This window comes from Colobus angolensis, unplaced genomic scaffold (assembly GCF_000951035.1).
Source record: "Colobus angolensis palliatus isolate OR3802 unplaced genomic scaffold, Cang.pa_1.0 Scaffold72, whole genome shotgun sequence".
NCBI lineage: Eukaryota > Metazoa > Chordata > Mammalia > Primates > Cercopithecidae > Colobus > Colobus angolensis.
This window is the reverse complement of record NW_012120932.1, coordinates 1,950,076-1,967,598: the sequence shown is the minus strand read 5'-3', so window position 1 is coordinate 1,967,598 and position 17,523 is coordinate 1,950,076. Positions and strand designations below refer to the sequence as shown.

The window sequence follows — 17,523 nt, the reverse complement described above, 5'->3', positions numbered from 1 at the left end:
TGGCTGTGAAATAAAATCTTAAGCCCCACTGACTGCCTGAATGGACCTGTTTTGGCCAAGGAGACCTGGCCATGACTAAGACAGGTCAGTCACGCCTCAGTACACTCCTTCCTCACTCATCAATACCAGATTTTTTTCTTCAGAGTTGAACAGAAACTAGCCCTGAAAACAAACAAAAAAAGGGAAGTCTCCTCTGCAGACTCTAACATCAACCAACCTTTATATTTTTCAGTATTAGACATAATTATGTAGTTTTACTTCACACCTCTCATCTGCACTTTTACAGACAACAGATGCAGAGCCCTCCATGGGTCCTCGCTTGGAAGCAGCACATCCTGTGGAGGAAGATGTTGAGGTAGCCATCTGTAGTTGCTGAAAACAAGTTTATTGCTATTTTCTTATGTTATTATACAAAACTAGATTTGCTTAAAACATGTCCCAGTCTCTTTAAAGGAATACTAGTTAGTGGGAGGCCACAGCTGGTAAATTACCCTCAGTAGTAGTTTCAAGTAGTCCATAACTATAAAACTTACAGCCAGGATATGTCCGAACAGAACACTCCCGCTGGGATCCTCAGCCTTAGATGTCAGCTCGGCCCCCCAAGGGGTCCCTACACCTGGAAGATGATTCCACTCATTAGTCTCGAGCTGGATGCAATGTGGAGTTCATGTGGAGTTGCAGCTGACTGGCTGGTGGGGTGAGCCTGGCCTCCCAGTGTGGAGTATGGGCGCCAGCCTCACTGCACGGTCACCCTAGGGCATATGCTGTGGGCTTTTGTGGCATTCCTGTGGCCAGCCCAGAGGCAGGCAGGGGCTGTCTGGGGTTCGCCATAGGCACCATCACCTGGGCTTGGGGCGAGCTGGAGGAGCCACTGAGGCTCAGAGCTCTGGGGATCCCAGGGTCTTTGTCCACGCTGCGGGTCACACTGGCCAGCTTGCTGGTGCTCTCAACATAGTCTCTGTGGAGACAGGAGGCATGAGTTGGCAAAAGAGTGTAGATAGGGTTTAACCCCCAACTCCATACCTTCCCAGGTACCCAGGCCCTGGGCCTTCAGTGGGCCTGGGGCAACTGTTGACCTGAGCACTGGGGAGCTCGCTTCCTCCTGCCAGGAGCTGCCCTGCACCCTAAGGTGCACAGAGGCCATTCCATCTCCCTGCTGGGCCCTGTTGGCAAGTGGGTCCTTCATCCACACAACCAGGGCGTGGCCCAGGAGTCAGACACTTGCCCTGTGAGGTGTGGGAAGGGACTTCCTGGGACTCATTCAGAGTGTGCAGAAACCACCAGGAACCCCGCTGCCTGGCCAGGGCCTGGGACGTCCCAGGCAGAGAAGGGACGCTGGGGAGCAGGAGGTCAAGGGGAAGACATCTTCGCTCCTGCCAGGCCTGCCTCTTTGGTGGCCAGGAGCTGGATCGCCCACCTGCTCCACCCTCCGTCCTCTTGTGGCTCTCCCACCCCCCAGACAAAAACCAGGCCATTCCCCAGGCTGACCAGACCTTGGCCCTGCCCCATCTCCAGCTTCCACACACACTGGCCTCTGCTCCATGTGGGCTGCCTGGAGGCTCCCACCTCCAGCCCTTTGCCCTTTCTTCTTCTCAGGGGCTGTCTCTCTCCCCTCCCAAAGCAGGCTCTCTCAGTCCTTTCACTTCCGGCATCACCTCTTCCAGGAAGCCTTCCTGGACCACAGCTCCCACCCACAACTAATTCTCAGAAAAACTCTAGCAAGTAGTAGGAAATAAGAAATGATCTGCTTATGCAATGAGTAAAGTTAAAGAATCAATAACTGGTGGAGACAAAAGGCAGCTTCGGGGAGCCAGGAGCCAGACTGACTTCACCCAGCCTCTCTTACTGGTTGTGTGTGGGAGTCTACACAAGTTTCTTAATCTGCCTGGTTCTTCACCTGGAAAATGGGATAAAAGTAGTACCCACCCCTAGGTGAAAAGAGTTAATATTTGAAAGGGTTCAGAACAGTGCCTGTCACATTGCAACTGCTGAGAAGTACTTACGAAATAAAAACAAGGTCAAGAGGCAAACCTCACCTTGCTCAAGGAAATTTACCATCTATGGAGGTAGCCTGGGCCTTGCCTGAGGGGTGGGCAGTCCCAGAACAGGCATATCCCAAGGATCCTGCCTGGGAGCCCGGGGCCCAGGGCTGGGGACTCAGGGAACTCTGCCTCCATTGGCTGCGTAGCCCTGCACAGGACCTGTGAGTCCCCACGAAGCTGGGCTGAGTGCTCGCGGTCCCCATGTGTGAGAGAGCTCCGGGAAAGGGCTCTGGCCGAGGGGTCCCCCTACCAACCCCCCTTAGCCTCACCACCACTTCCTGCCTCTTGAGCTGACTATCAGAGTCCCCCAAGCCGGCCTCCTCCAGCCTCTCACAGCCCTGCCAGGGTGCCTCCCTCCCGCCCTGACTGTCTCACTCCCCCGGGGAGGTGAACACAGCTCTGTACACACATCTGTGGTCACTCTTGGACAGGACGCGCGCGCCCGACCACGTACTGCGCAAGTTCCTGCAGTGGGAGAGACAGTGTCTGTGGTGCTGGGACCAGGCAGACGTGCGGCCCCAAACAGCACCTCTGGGAGCCTCTCTGGCCCGCAAAGCCCCTGCAGCAGCAGCAGCAGCTGTGGCTGCCATCATCCCGGACACCATGTTGCCTTGAGAGGCAATTATTCCTTCCCCCATTCCATGGACACTTTTTCCAGTTATGACACAGGATGACGTGGTCTCAGTGCTGTAATGGGGAGTGGGATCACAGGTGGGGCAATGGAGGAGCTCTGAAACTGGCTTTGGATATCTCACTACCCAAAAGGAAAGGCATTAGCCACCATGGCCCCAACAAAACTAAAATAAAAAGGAAAGGGGGCCAGGCGTGGTGGCTCACACCTGTAATCCCAGCACTTTGGGATTACACTTTGGGAGGCTGAGACGGGTGGATTGCTTGAGACCAGGAGTTCAAGACCATCCTGGCCAACATGGTGAAACTCCATCTCTACTAAAAATACAAAAATTAGTTGGATACGGTGGCACGCGCCTGTAGTCCCGGCTACTCGGGAGGCTGAGGCAGGAGAATTGCTTGAACCCAGGAAGCGGAGGTTATAGTGAGCCAAGATAGCACTACTGCACTCCAGCCTGGGCGACATAGTGAGACTGTCTTCAAAAAAAAAAAAAAAGAGGAGCTGGGCATGGTGGCTCACGCCTGTAATCCCAGCACTTTGGGAGGCTGAGGTGGGCGGACCATGAGGTCAGGAGATGGAGACCATCCTGGCTAACACGGTGAAACCCTGTCTCTACTAAAAATACAAAATATTAGCCGGGCATGGTGGCGGGCGCCTTTGGTCCCAGCTACCCGGGAGGCTGAGCAGGAGAATGGTGTGTGAATCTGGGAGGCGGAACTTGGAGTGGGCCAAGATTGCACCACTGCACTCCAGCCTGGGCGACAGAGCGAGACTCCATCTCAAAAAGAAAAAAAAAAGGAAAGAGGCCTAATAAATTGATAGCCAATCGATGGGTCAGGTGCCCTCCCACAACACATGGAACAAAACATTAGGAGGTAATTCAGCAGAGAAAACGAGAAAATGACTAATGCCAGCAATGGCACTGGTGAGCCAAGGCTGGAGAAAACATTCTTCCTCAACATTCATCAAAGAAATGCTGACGGAAACCACCCACACAACTCGTAGCTACTTTGAGAAACAAATGATACACAAATGGTCAGCACTCAGTGATGATGCAGTTACCAGAAAAACGTGGCCACACTCACTTGTACCAGAGCTCCCAGGGAAATAATGTGGTCATAAAATACTCAGACTGTTGGGCCTAAACAATCGAGTCCCAGGATCACCCCCAAGAGTTGTGGTCTTGAAAAATAAAAGCAGCACTAAGCAAAAAGACACTGACCATGCCTGGCCACTCAGCAGGGGAGGGTCTAGCAGATGTTGGAAGCTTTGGAATAATGGGCTGCTGTCAGGAATGATAGCCTGGAGGCCTCAGACCACCAGGGTGACCTGGAACGTGTTGCTAAGTGCAGAAGTCTCAATGGCAGCATTTCTGCTACATCCGTGTTGATGTAATACACACCTGAAGCGCCAGGAAAGGAGACAGAAAGGTGAATTCCTTCCCTGCAGGTGTTGGCTAGACCCAGCACGGTGTGTGCAACCCAGGGCCGCACAGATCACCACCTCCTGTGCCTCAGTTTCCCTGTCTGCATAAGGTCGTAAGAGTGGCAACGACACTAACAGCCAGTATTCACTGAGCTCTCCCCCTGGGCCTGGCGAGAGAGGCACACACCTGGACTCAGGGAACCTCAACAACTGGAAGGGTGAGCGCTACTGCAATCCTCACTTTACAGGTGAGGACACCGAGGCATGGAGCTGTCACAGTCATACAGTGAGGCCACGAGGGCTGGGACAAGTGCACTGCAACCTCGAAAGTCTCCAGTGGGAGGGCCTGAAGGAAGGGAACACAAGCTCAATGATGTCATCTCGATGGCTTCCCGGACCCCGGCGTCTAAGTGCTGTTCTCCACCCAGAGAAACAGGGCTCCCGGAGCAGCGGCGAACCGCAGAGCTGGGCACAGAAAGCACAAGATGGGCCTGGAACATCTTGTGCAAAGCAGGCAGCACTCACACAGTGATGGGGATGGATCAGAAGGACACAGGCCATGGCTTGGCAGAGCTCCCACTGCCGAGAACAACTGGAGCCCACAAAAAGTGTGCTTGAAAATAATGCGGGGGAAGGGGCACGAATGAGGTGGCCTGGCTGAGCTGGTAACCGTGAGAACGGGAGGAAGGGACAGGAGATCCGTGACAATATTCTACTTTTGTGTATTTGTGAACTTTTCCCAAAATAAAAGTTTCAGAAAAGAATATTCATGAGTTCATGTGATGCTAAAACAACAAAACAAAATCGAAAGAGAAAAAAGGGAAGAAAAAAACAGTTCATCCTCATCCCTGATAGAAGGAATGTCAGAAGCGCAACAGAATTAACAGTCACCATTCTGTCATGCCCAAGGCAAGAGCAGATCTGGCAGGATCACCCCTGCATGCTGAGACCAGGAGTCGGAGGAAGCTGAGACAGCGGAGGGACGCTTGCACAGCCCCTTCCTCAGGCTCTGACAGTGGAGGGATCTGGGGGGCTTCGCCTCAGCCAAGAGACCCCATTCCATGTGGCCTGTTGGGGCAGCCTGGCCCATGTCTGTGATCTGCACACTCAGCCCTGCACCAGAAGTGCACAGCTGGACCTGATCACACAGAAACCCCAGACAGATCCAGACAGGAGCCTCTGCATGGGACCACTGGCCTGGAGCCCTCAGAAGACAACACCATGAAAATCTGAAGGCCCATACCAGTTTAAGGAGCCCAGAGACCTGGGAGCTGAGTGCTGCCTGTGATTAGGGACCAAAGGGTGGGCACGCTCAACGCTGCTCACCGCACTGAGACGTTCTTCACTCGACAGGCCACATGCAATCAATATTAGATTTCTGTTGGTTTTTATTTTTTTTGGGATGGAGTCTTGCTCTGTTGCCCAGACTGGAGTGCAGTGGCACAAACTTGGCTCACTGCAGCCTCCGCCTCCTGGGTTCAAGTGATTCTCCTGTCTCTGCCTCCCGAGTAGCTGGGATTAAAGCCACATGCCACCACCCAGCTAATGTTTGTGTTTTTAGTAGAGATGGGATTTCACCATGTTGGCCTGGCTGGTCTCAAACTCCTGACCTCACGTGATCCTCCCACCTCAGCCTCCCAAACTGCTGGGATTACAGGTGTGAGCCACCACGCCCGGCCAATCAGTATTAGATTTCTGGACTCAGAAAAAGAATGTCCTTGTATTGGTTCAGGGCAAAAAAAAAGTATGTGTGTATTGAAAGAGAGAGAAAGGAGAGGGAGAGAGCACGGGAGGGAGAGCAAGTGACTGAAGCTCAGGGCAGAGCCCCGCTGGGTGTGGGTGGAGGGAACACAGGTGTGTAGAAGCTTCAGCTTCCCTGGATGGTGGACCCTCCAGATGAAAACAATCCGGGGGGCAATTCTGAGTCCTAGAATGTTAGTCAGGACAGAGGGCTGCAAGGACCCCCAGCCTCTTGTTTTAGAGATGGGAGTTAAGGTTCTGGGTGGGCCAGGTGTTCTCAGGCTCTCAGTGTGTGGGAGCAGCAGGTGGCCCGGGGCCTGACCCAGCTGGACCCCTTGTCCCCCAGCATGCCCCCCACCCAGACCCGGGCTCACGTGGTGAAGCTGTGGTTGTCGTGCGCCTGGCTGGACCCGCTCACGGGTTTGTTGAAGTGCTTGAGGCCAAGGTATGCGGCCTGCACTGTCTCCAAGTCCTCATCTCTCAGCTGGGACCACAGCTGGGCTGACCTGGAGGAGAGTTTGGAAGGAAGGACTCTGAGCATGCACGTGTGTCCCTGACAGCGGAGAAAACGGGCTCCATGTAGGCCCACGGCACCGTGTACAGGACCAGCGCAGGCTGGCAAACCTCTCAAAGAGCTGGGCAGTGGATGTTTTAGGTGCAGCGAGACACATGATTTCTCCCACAGCTAAACTCTGCCGCTGCAGCCCAAAAGCAGCCACACACCAGGAGACGATGAACATGGCTGTGTTCCAATAAAACTTTACTTACAAATACAGGTGGTGGAAAGTTCTGGGGCTGGACAGTGCTAATGGCTGCACTACATCAGGAACATACTTAATGCCACCGAACTGTAGACGTTAAAAAGGTAAGTTTGATGTATTGATATTTTACCACAATAAAAAATAAAAACAAAAAATAATAATAAATTACCATGGGGAAAAAACCTGACAGAGAGCTGGACTTTGCTGGTGGGCTGTAGCTAACTAACCAGCCCTCCATCTGCAGTGACAGTGACTCCCCCTCAAGGTTTAGGGGGCGTGTGTGGCAGCCCTGCAGGCCATTAACACAGCAGAGTGCATACTGCATATGTGTGCAGGTTTAAGAATAAAACAATCCCAGCCTGGCCGCGGTGGCTCACACCTGTAATCCCAGCACTTTGGGAGACAGATCACTGGGTGGATCACCTGGTCAGGAGTTCGAGACCAGCCTGGCCAACATGGTGAAACCCCATCTCCACAAAAAATACAAAAAATTAGCCAAGTGTGGTGGTGCATACCTGTAACCCCAGCTTCTAGGAAGGCTGAGGCACGAGAATTGCTTGAACCCAGGAGGCGGAGGTTGCAGTGAGCTGAAATCATCCAGCCTGGGCGATAGAGCAACACTCCATCTCAAAAAAAAAAAAAACAAAAAACAATTCCCCATGAACCCATGGCCTGGCCTAAGAGCAGGGCTTCGGAGGCCCACATGCTCCCCAGCTGTGAGGCTGCCCGTAGCTGTTGCAGGGGCCAGAAGCAGCACTTGGTGAGACACAGGCTCAGAGCAGTGGTAGGAATGGGTGCGTGCCCTGAGGGCAGTGCCGGGGTTCCCATGAAACACTCTGCCCTTTCCTCCTCCCATGGTGCCAAGAGGCGCCTCCCGGGAGGACCCTGAGACCATGAGGCCACAGTACCTGTCGGAGCGCTGCCGCTTACTCTTCTTCACGCACTTGAGGAGGCAGCACGTGAGGAAGGCCATGGACATGAGCAGGATGATGGCGCAGCTCACGATGGAGGCAATCACGGCCACCCTGAAGCCAAAGGTCTCATGTGGTGGCACCACTGTGTGGGAGACAACCACAGCTCCTGGGCGAGGTTTGCCCAGATCTGCCTGGCCCAGGGGTTGGGGATCTCAGGGGTGGTAGGGGCAGAGCCCGGGTGTGGACAGGGCCTGGGCAGCCCTCAGTGAGCCCTGTTGCATGGTAAGGTGGCAGTGAGGTGCTGGGGGCTGAGGCAAAGATCTGTGCTATATTTGGAGGTGGGGCTATCAGAGAAGGCTCTCCCCAAGAAGCAGGTGTTTGAGCAGGGTGTATAAGAGTATGCAGAGTAGCTAATTAAAGTGGGTATTTGAGCAGGGTTTTGCAGGGTGTGTAGGAGTATGCAGAGTGGCTAATTGAAGGGGGTATTTGAGCAGGGTTTTGTAGGGTGTGTAGGAGTTTGCAGAGCAGCCAATTAGAGAAGCTCTGGCAGCGAGTTCAGAGTGATGGCCTCCATGGCTCCTACCCAATGGAGTCCTGCCTGAGGAATGAAGGAAGGGCAGGGCACAGAGAGGAGGTGACAACAGACAGTGCTGAGGAGGCCCTGCCCAGTCCATGGTCTGGGTTCTCACAATGCCCCAAGGTGGCAACATTCTTCAGGGGGTCTATATTCCTTCTCAGGTCACTTTCCAGGAAGGCCCAAAATACTATTTATCTGCTGTGGAACCTCAGCTATGCTCCAAACACCAGTTCCATCAGATTCTACTGGACGTTCTGGCTAAAAAAGGCCCCAGAATCCTAATTTGAGCAACACCATGTACTCCCCCAGTAGGGGCCATGGCCCTGTCCCCTGGTCCCCATTTCCCATGCTCCCTAGTGGATGCTGGCCACCCAGAATGGAGACTACACTTCCCAGTGGTCACAGGACCATGTTCTGGCCAGTGGAGGATAAGAAGTGATGTGGGACAACTTCTAAGAACCTTTCCTGAGATACTGGGGCCTGCCCTTTGGCCCCGGCGCCCCTCACCCCATAACAGCTGCCTGGAACACAGCTGCTGCCACCTTGAATCATGAGGCTGAGGGCATGCCCAGCAGAGCCATGCCAGGGAATGGGCCTGGCTCCCACTGCCATGGAGCCCACACAGGCCTGCCTGCCCACCCTGAAGGTTGAGCTCCATCATGGTTAATCCTAGCATTTTGGGTTTTCTGCCTCTCAAAATCTAATCCTCACACTCGCATTCTCAGAGAATCACCTAGCACGTGAACATTTTAAAGGCTCTGAGAAGTCCTGCGGCATAAAAACCCAGAATCTGCCAAACTGTATTTTGACTCTGAGCCCTTTTCATGCACAAAACACATGAACATAATACACATGGCTTCATTCTGGAAGTGTCATTCTGGGCACCCTTTTCAGGGACTACCTTGTGGACCCTCCAACACCTTTACAACAAATACAACCAGAAAACCATCTCCTCCCACAGACTGGGAGCTCCAGGGCCAGGCACATCATGACCTTCTGTGTTGCCAGGACTTAGCATTCCTGATACATGAAATATCCTATTAAAGTTTGCCATGTCCACGTGTACATGAATGAATGAATGAATGAATGAACATAGTTTCCTGCTTAACAGACGAAAACGTGCTGGCTCAGAGAGCTTGCGCAGCCTCTTGGCAGTGAGGGGCTAAGTCAGTAGCAGAGCCAGGATTGGAGGCCCGCTGCTAGGCTTTGGGTCCACGCTGCCAACATGGCACTGGGAGGGCTGAGGGCCAACAGTTGGCTGCTGATATGTAAGCAAGCTGTCAGTGTTGGGAACGGGATCCTACACACTGGCCCAGCCCTTGTGAGTAGACACCCATGCCCTCCCCACCCACACCATCCCCACCTGCGCCATCCCCACCCGCACCATCCCCACCTGCACCATCCCCATGACAGGATTTGGGGCCATCCCCCACCCCCAGAGCTACCGAGCTGAGAGGGGTCCTTACGTTTGCACGCTGGAGACCCTGAAGACCACTCAGCGATGCTCCCCTTCCAGGCGCAGGTGAGGAGCCCGGACCCCACCATCTGGTGGTTGGAGGGGCAGTGGAACATGAGCACGGTCCCCACGGAAGCACCATCGCCACGAAGGACTTGGAAGGTGGCTTGCGGGGGTAGCCGCAGCTGAGCGCAGGTGCCTGGGGAGAGAGGCAGGTGTGAGGCATGGGGGTGGGCACGCAGGGCGGGGCTGGGCAGGACCCTGGAGGGAGGAGTTGGCACAGCATTGGGGAGCACAGGGGCGGGGTGCGGCTCCAAAGGCCATTGGATGCTCTAGAGGTCACATGGGGTCATGCAGACCCAGGGACAATGCAGAGCTGGATCCCGCCAGGAAGTACACTCTAGATGTTGAGGACTGGAGCGTTAAAAAAAAGAAACACACGTTAGAAGCCAATAAAAGCAAATATACCTTCCCTGAGACTCTGAGGCATGGCCTTTGATTATGACCTAAACACAGTTCCAAAGGCAGAAATCAGAACGAAAAAAAGAAGAGGGACAGAGAGAGAACAACAGATTTGACTGCATACAAGGCAGAAAGCAAAAGCTTCTGAGGCTCCCTAATAACAGAAAACAACGAACTCAGGCGAAAAATTTGGGAAAGGATATTTGGAAAGCACAGGACAAAGGTTTGGTTCGACAGTCTTAATTTATAAAGAGGTCTTACACGTCAATGAAAACTGAATTTTCTGTTTAAAAAAAAAAAAAGTTCTAATGTGTGAACAAGCAATTCTCAACGACACCAATGGCCCACAGTCATGAAAAATGCAGACCCACAAGCAACTGAGGAAATGCTGATTCAAGGGAGAGCTCATTTTTCCTGCGTCAGTGAGGAGAAGGCAAAAAGAAAACAATGTGCAAGCTGGCAGGGCCTGGGAAGCCCTGTGCCCGGGCTGGGGTACAGATCCAACCTTTCTGCAGAGCATTTGGTAAATTCCTTAAGCACCCTATGTTGCATATGCACCCTCAGCCACAGGAAATAAGAATCTGCTGGCCGGGTGCGGTGGCTCACGCTTGTAATCCCAGCACTTTGGGGGGCCGAGGCAGGTGGATCACCAGGTCAGGAGATTGAGACCAGCCTGGTCAACATGGTGAAACCCCATCTCTACTAAAAATACAAAAATTAGCTGGGTGTGGTGGTGCATGCCTGTAATCCCAGCTACTTGGGAGGCTGAGGTGGGAGAAATGCTTGAACCAGGGAGTCGGAGGTTGCAGTGAGCCAAGATCACACCACTGCACTCCTGCCTGGCGACAGAGCAAGACTCCGTCTCAAAAAACAAAACAAAGGATCTGCTGCCAAGATTACGGGGAAGCCCATCTCAGAACCATACATAATGGAGAAAGGCTGAAACAACCCACGTCTCCCGCAGAAGGGATGATTTCCTCACCCAGGTCCATCCAGACAGTAAAATACCAGGGAGCACTTACAGTGATGTTCTTATTTTGTTTTTGTTTTTTTTAGACGGAGTCTCGCCCTGTCGCCCAGGCTGGAATGTGCAATGGCGCGATCTCAGCTCACAACAACCTCCGCCTCCCGGGTTCAAGCGATTCTCTTGCCTCACCCTCCCGAGTAGCTGGGATTACAGGAGTGTGCGACCACGCTTGGCTAATTTTTTGTATTTTTAGTAGAGACAGGGTTTCACCATGTTGGCCAAGCTGGTCTCGAACTCCTAATCTTGTGATCCGCCCGCCGTGGCCTCCCAAAGTGCTGGGATTACAGACGTGAGCCACCATGCCTGGCCAGTGATGTTCTGAAATAAGGACACAGAGATGCTCCGGATGCAGCAGCAATCAAGAATTTTTATGAAATTATAATGACGACAACAGCTGGGACTGAGAAGATTACTGTGGCTAGACGCCGTTGCACCTGCCTTACGTGTGCCATCATCTATCGGCACAGCAGCCTACCCAAGGAGAACCATCATTATCCCCATCGACAGATGAGCAAACCGGGCAGAGGGTCTTACGACACTTTCTGCAGTCACACAGCTCTTATGCTGAGGGAAGACTTAGAACCAGACAAGGAGGCTCTGGTCTAACTTCACACACATTCATACACACACACAATGCATATGAGTTGTCGTGCTATGCATGTATCCGCAGCTGGTTACTTTTCACAGCAGTGAAGTGTTCCATTGTGCAGATGGGCCTCAGTGTGTGTCCCTGTTCCTTGCATCTGAGTTGCCTCTGGGTTTCAAGGATGTTCAGTGAAACTGCTAAAGACATTCTCGAGCAGGTCTCCTGGTGTCCAAATGCAAGAGGCTCTTCCTCCTGCTTATCTGGTATGTCCTGATTTTTGGGCATTGACAGTGGACCGTTGGTGCATCACAGGTAAAGAACAGGGACAGGCCAGGTGCGGTGGCTCACGGCCTGTAATCCCAGCACTTTGGGAGGCTAAGGTGGGCAGATCACGAGGTCAGGAAATTGAGACCATCCTGGCTAACACGGTGAAACCCCGTCTCTACCAAAAATACAAAAATAATTAGCTGAGTGTGGTGGCGGGTGCCTGTAGTCCCAGCTACTCAGGAGGCTGAGGCAGGAGAATGGCGTGAACCCAGGAGGCAGAGCTTGCGGTGAGCTGAGATTGCGCCACTGCATTCCAGCCTGGACAACAGAGTGAGACTCCGTCTCAAATTAAAAAAAAAAAAAGAAAAAAAAAGAACAGGGACAGCAGGCCGTGCTGATTCATGGCATGTGCAGAGGCAGAGACTGACCGGAGACAGCAGTGGTGAAGGGTCATCTAAACATCTGTGTGTCTCCCTCCCTCTGCACAGGCAGAGACAGACACCCAGAGATGGGGGTGATGGCAGGGACAAAAACTGGGGCATGCAGAGTCTGAGGGACTCCAATATTCCACAGTGACCTGCTATGACCTTCCTGTGTCCTCTGTGTGCTGTGTCTCCAGCCAGGACCGTGCCCTGGGTGCCAGGCATGGAAGTCCTACTGCCCACCGAGCCTGAGATGAGACCTAGCCAAGCTTCTGAGCTCCCCAAACCTGCTCACCATGTGGCTTCTCCTATTATAACTTCAATTTAAATCAGCAGTCCCTCCCATCCTTCAGTTGCTTGGGCCCCAAACCTTGAAATCTACTTTCTCAATCCACAACCAATTCGCCAGCAAACTCTGTGGACTCTAATTTTAAAATGTTTACCAAAGACATCTGAAGTAGGCTGCATACCATGCTCCAGATTTATTCACGTCCACCCAGGAACAGTCACGTGGGCTGGCTGTGTGCCCAGGCAAGGTCTTCATCTGTGAGACCTATCACTCCATTTCTTACCCCATATCTGAACTCACAAGCCCATCTAGGGGGAAACTGAGGCTCAGAGAAGTCCCGCCACCCCTTGCCCCAGCCATGTGTGCCACGGCTATTAATGGGCATCAGCAGATCTGGGCTTCAGGCCAGGCCTGGAAGTCTGGTCTGGGATCTGGCAAAAGTGGAGGTTACCAGAGACTCTGTGCCATGGCAGTGACAGTGAAGGATGGCATTTGGCTGTAGCTGGCCAGGTCACATTGACCTACTCCCCAGCAGCACCCAGTGGCCCCCCTGCCCCTGGCCTCTGCATCACTGAGGACCCCAGGGCCTTAACCAGCTGAGATGCTGAGGGTGAGAGTGTGGAGGCAGGGGTGGCCCTCAGCAGGGGTTGAGGCAGACATGCCCCACCACTTTGGGAAGGTCAGGCTACACTGCTTTTGCCCTGAGGACACTTGCTGGTAAGGGAGGAAGAGGTGTGGGAGGGGCTTATGGTTTGTATACTTTTCTGGGAGGGTGGGGGAGGGACTGATCGAACACAAACAACACTGGGGGCCTAATGGGTGCTGTACTGCATTATAGCCCTATGAGGAGGGTGGTCTACCCCTAGCTTACAGATGGGGAAACTGAGGCACAGCAAAGCTCAGTGGCATGCCCAAGGTCACTCAGCGGGAAGGTGGTAGGGATGGAACTGGGACCCAGCACACTGTGTCGGGAGCCCCACCTGATGGCCAAGCCCAGGGGGTAGCATCTGCCCATCTCACCTCATCCTGGGCAGCTTCCACTCTAGTTCCCACTCCCGGCTGCGGATGCCTCTAGGAACCCTTCTCCCCATTCCAGAGTTGCAGCTGGAAATGTGATCACCACTGAAAACTACATTTCCCAACCTGCCCTCCAGGGAGCTGTCACGTGACTGAACCTGGCCAATGAGGTGTGAGCATAGATGCTGTGCCAATTCTGCATTGGGGAGTGTGATGGTTAATACTGAGTGTCAACTTGGTTGAACTGAAGGATGCAACGTATCGTCCCTGGGTGTATCTGTGAGGGTGTTGCCAAAGGAGATTAACATTTGAGTCGGTGGACTGGGAGAAGCAGACCCACCCTTAATCTGGTGGGCACCATCTAATCAGCTGCCAGTGAGGCTAGACTAAAAGCAGGCAGAGGAATGTGGAAGGACTAGACTGGCTCAATCTTCTGGCCTCCATCTTTCTCCCATGTTGGATGCTTCCTGCCCTTGAACATCAGACTCTAAGTTCTTCAGCTTTTGGATTCTTGGACTTACACCAGTGGCTTGCCAAGGGCTCTCGGGCCTTTAGCCACAGACTGAAGGCTGCACTGTCTTCTCTACTTTTGAGGTTCTGGGACTCAGACTGGCTTCCTTGCTCCTCAGCTTGCAGGCAGCTTACTGTGGGACTTCACCTTGTTATCGTTTGAGTCAGTACTCCTTAATAAACTCCCCTTTATATATACATCTATCCTATTAGTCCTGTCCCTCTAGAGAACCCTGACTAATACAGGGAGCAAAGACGGCAGACGTGTGAAGGGGCAGACCAACCTCTCGGATCCTAAGAAGAGACAGAAATAAACTCCAACTGGAGTTAGGCCACTGTTTTTTTGTGGATTTGTTAAGTGGACTGGCTCAAATCTGATACAAAGCTTCAGCAACACGTCTCAGCCCAGTGCCCTATTTAGCGCTTGGGATTCTGCCTGGCCCACTCGGGGCCCCAAGGTGACAGTAACAAAAGTAGGAATATCAGCAGCAACAGTAATAATAACAGAAGGAAGAGTAATGCCCAGGCTCTCCTCTGTGCTGAGCGCTTCAGCAGCTGTTGGGCGATAGTACATAAATGAACACACGGGGTCCAGCCTGTGGGGCTCCTAGGCCACCTCCACCACACACATTTGGGGGCCCAGGCAAGGGAGCCTGCCCCGGCCTCAAAGTCAGCACAGCTGTTGTGCCCACCTTGGACTGGAATGTGGAGGAAGGTGGCTGTGCCTGGCACACATGAGGGCAGGAGCCATGTTGTCCTTGGAAGAACGGCCTCCCCCATTCTGCAGGCCCAGAAACCATGGCTCAGGGACACTGAGGTCACATAACCAGTTTGTGGTTCTGCCAGGGTCAACCGCAGCCACCTGGCTCTTCATCCCCGGGCTGTCCCCATCCTTTCTGCCCCTTCAGTATCTGGGGAAGGCCAGCCTCTGGCCTGGGCAGGGTCATTCTGACTGCTCCCTGTCTATGCATACATCCTCAGCATTGGCACAGCTACTAACAATAACAATGCATGTATGGATGGACTATTTTGTTCAAGAGCACCCTGCATTCCTTATCTGTATTATTACAGACAAGGCTCAAAGAGGTGGACTCACCTGCCCAAATGCCCACTGATAGCAGGGAGGGAGCCACCACTAGATGCAGTGTCTAAGATTCTTACATTTGTAACATATATGTAATAGGAGATTTGTATCTTCTCTACATAAACAGCACTTAGATACTAATAAGCCAATGACAAAAATCACAACAAAATGGGGAAGTTAGAAAAGAAAGACAAATGGCTTGGCCAGGCACAGTGGCTCATACCTGAGAATCCCAGCACTTTGGGAGGCCGAGGCAGTGGATCAGTTGAGGTCAGGAGTTTGAGACTAGCCTGGCCAACATGGTGAAACCCCATCCTTACTAAAATACAAAAATTAACCGGATGTGGGTGGCACATGTCTGTAATCCCAGCTACTTGGGAGGCTGAAGCAGGAGAATCGCCTGATCCCAGGAAGCAGAGGTTGCAGTGAGCCAAAATTGTACCACTGCACTCCAACCTGGGCAACAAAGTGAGACTCCATCTCAAAAACACACACACACACACACACACACACAAAAGGAAGAAGTAAAACAATCTCCATTAGATGACATGATTTTGTATATATGTAGAAAAGCCTCAGAAATCCACTAGAAGCTACTATAAATAGAAATGAGTTCAGCAAGGTTGTAGAATACCAGGTCAACGTACAGAAGTCAAACGTATTTCTGTACAGTAGCAGGGAGCAAACTGAAAATTAAGAAAAACATTTTATACAATAGCATCAAAAAGAATGTTATAAATTTAATAACAGAAGTGCAAAACATAACTCTGAAAACTACAAAACGTTGTTGAAAGAAATTAAAGACCTAAATAAATGGGAAAACATCCCATGCTCATGGATCAGAAGATTAATATTGTTATGATGGCAACATATTATGGTAGTCCCTCCTTATCCTTGTTTTCACATTCCATGGTTTCAGTTACTGGTGGTGGTTCCACAATCAGAAAATAGTTACCTCACAACAGCTGTGCTTTGGGGCCATCATTAAGTAAAATGAGAGTTGCTTGAACACAAACACTGCAGTATCAGGGGATGTGATAACCCAGAGGGCTACTAAGTGACTGACAGCAATCCCAGGCAGGGTGGAACGGGATGGGTGAGATTTCGTCAAAATACCCAGAGTGGTTCACAGTGTAAAACTTACAAATTATTTCTGGAATTTCCCATTCCATCACAAGGCCTATGTATTTCATCTCACTTCATCTCATCATGTAGGCATTTTATCATCTCACATCATCACAAGAAGGGTGAGTACCGTCTATTAAGATATTTAGAGAGAGAGAGAGAGACCACATTCACATTACTCTCATTACAATATATTGTTATAATTGGTATAACTTATTACTAGCTATCATTAATCTTTCACTGTGTTTAATTTATAAATTAAACTTATCATGGTTACATGTGTTTAGGAAAAAAAACAACGTATATAGTATCTGAAGTTTCAGGCATGCACTGAGGGGTCCTGGAATGTATCCCCTTGGATACATTGTATCTACTATATGCATTGTATCTACTATATTCATTGAATCTACTGCATTCATTGAATCTACTGTATTCATTGAATCTACTGTATTCCTCAAACTGATATACAGATTCAACAAAATCTTTATCAGAATCCAGCTGCTTTCTTTCTAGAAATCAACAAGCTGATCCTAAAGCTCATATGGAAATGCAAAAGACATAGAATAGCTGAAACACTCTTGAAAAAGAACAAAGTTGGAGGGTTCACGCTTACCAATTTCAAAACTTATTACAAAGCTAGAGTAATCAAAACAGTGTGGTACTATCATAAGGACAGACATACAGGCCAACAGAATAAAACTGAGAATGTAGGCCGGGCGCGGTGGCTCAAGCCTGTAATCCCGGCACTTTGGGAGGCCGAGACGGGCGGATCACGAGGTCAGGAGATCGAGACCATCCTGGCTAACACTGTGAAACCCCGTCTCTACTAAAAAAAATACAAAAAACTAGCCGGGCAAGGTGGTGGGCGCCTGTAGCCCCAGCTACTCGGGAGGCTGAGGCAGGAGAATGGCGTCAACCCGGGAGGCGGAGCTTGCAGTGAGCTGAGATCCGGCCACTGCACTCCAGCCCGGGTGACAGAGCAAGACTCCGTCTCAAAAAAAAAAAGAAATGCACATTTAAAACTGAAGATACTTGGCCTGGCACGGTGGCTCACACCTGTAATCCCAACACTTTGGGAGGTCGAGGCAGGCAGATCATGAGGTCAGGAGTTTGAGACCCGCCTGACCAATATGGTGAAAACCTGTCTCTACTAAAAATAGAAAAATTAGCTGGGCATGGTGGCGTGAG

The 17,523-nt window shown here is 51.6% G+C and overlaps 1 protein-coding gene across 2 annotated transcripts; it reads right to left on the bottom strand.

Moving 5' to 3' along the window:
• Window positions 1–364: 364 nt before the first annotated feature.
• Window positions 365–16,472, bottom strand: SUSD3 (sushi domain containing 3). 2 transcript variants are annotated; one of them, XM_011927467.1, is made up of 6 exons: window positions 16,355–16,472; window positions 9,557–9,745; window positions 7,508–7,655; window positions 6,213–6,344; window positions 723–958; window positions 368–472 (listed from the first exon to the last, which is right to left on the bottom strand). In XM_011927467.1, the coding sequence occupies exons 1-5, from the start codon at window positions 16,401–16,403 to the stop codon at window positions 748–750; spliced, it is 729 nt and encodes a 242-aa protein (XP_011782857.1). In that variant the 5' UTR covers window positions 16,404–16,472; the 3' UTR covers window positions 368–472; window positions 723–747. The 2 variants fall into 2 exon arrangements, with proteins under 2 accessions (XP_011782855.1, XP_011782857.1); XM_011927465.1 differs by having other exon boundaries at window positions 365–958.
• Between the last annotated feature and the right edge of the window lie 1,051 nt (window positions 16,473–17,523).

Bases quoted from the DNA above. Each gene is read 5' to 3' on its own strand.
- SUSD3 (XM_011927465.1), bottom strand. From the start codon at position 16,403: ATGAAATACATAGGCCTTGTGATGGAATGGGAAATTCCAGAAATAATT. The intron at 7,656-9,556 runs GTAAGGACCCCT...TCTCCCACACAG, and splicing joins AGGGTCTCCAGCGTGCAAAC to TGGTGCCACCACATGAGACC. The intron at 6,345-7,507 runs GTACTGTGGCCT...ACTCTCCTCCAG, and splicing joins AAGCGGCAGCGCTCCGACAG to GTCAGCCCAGCTGTGGTCCC.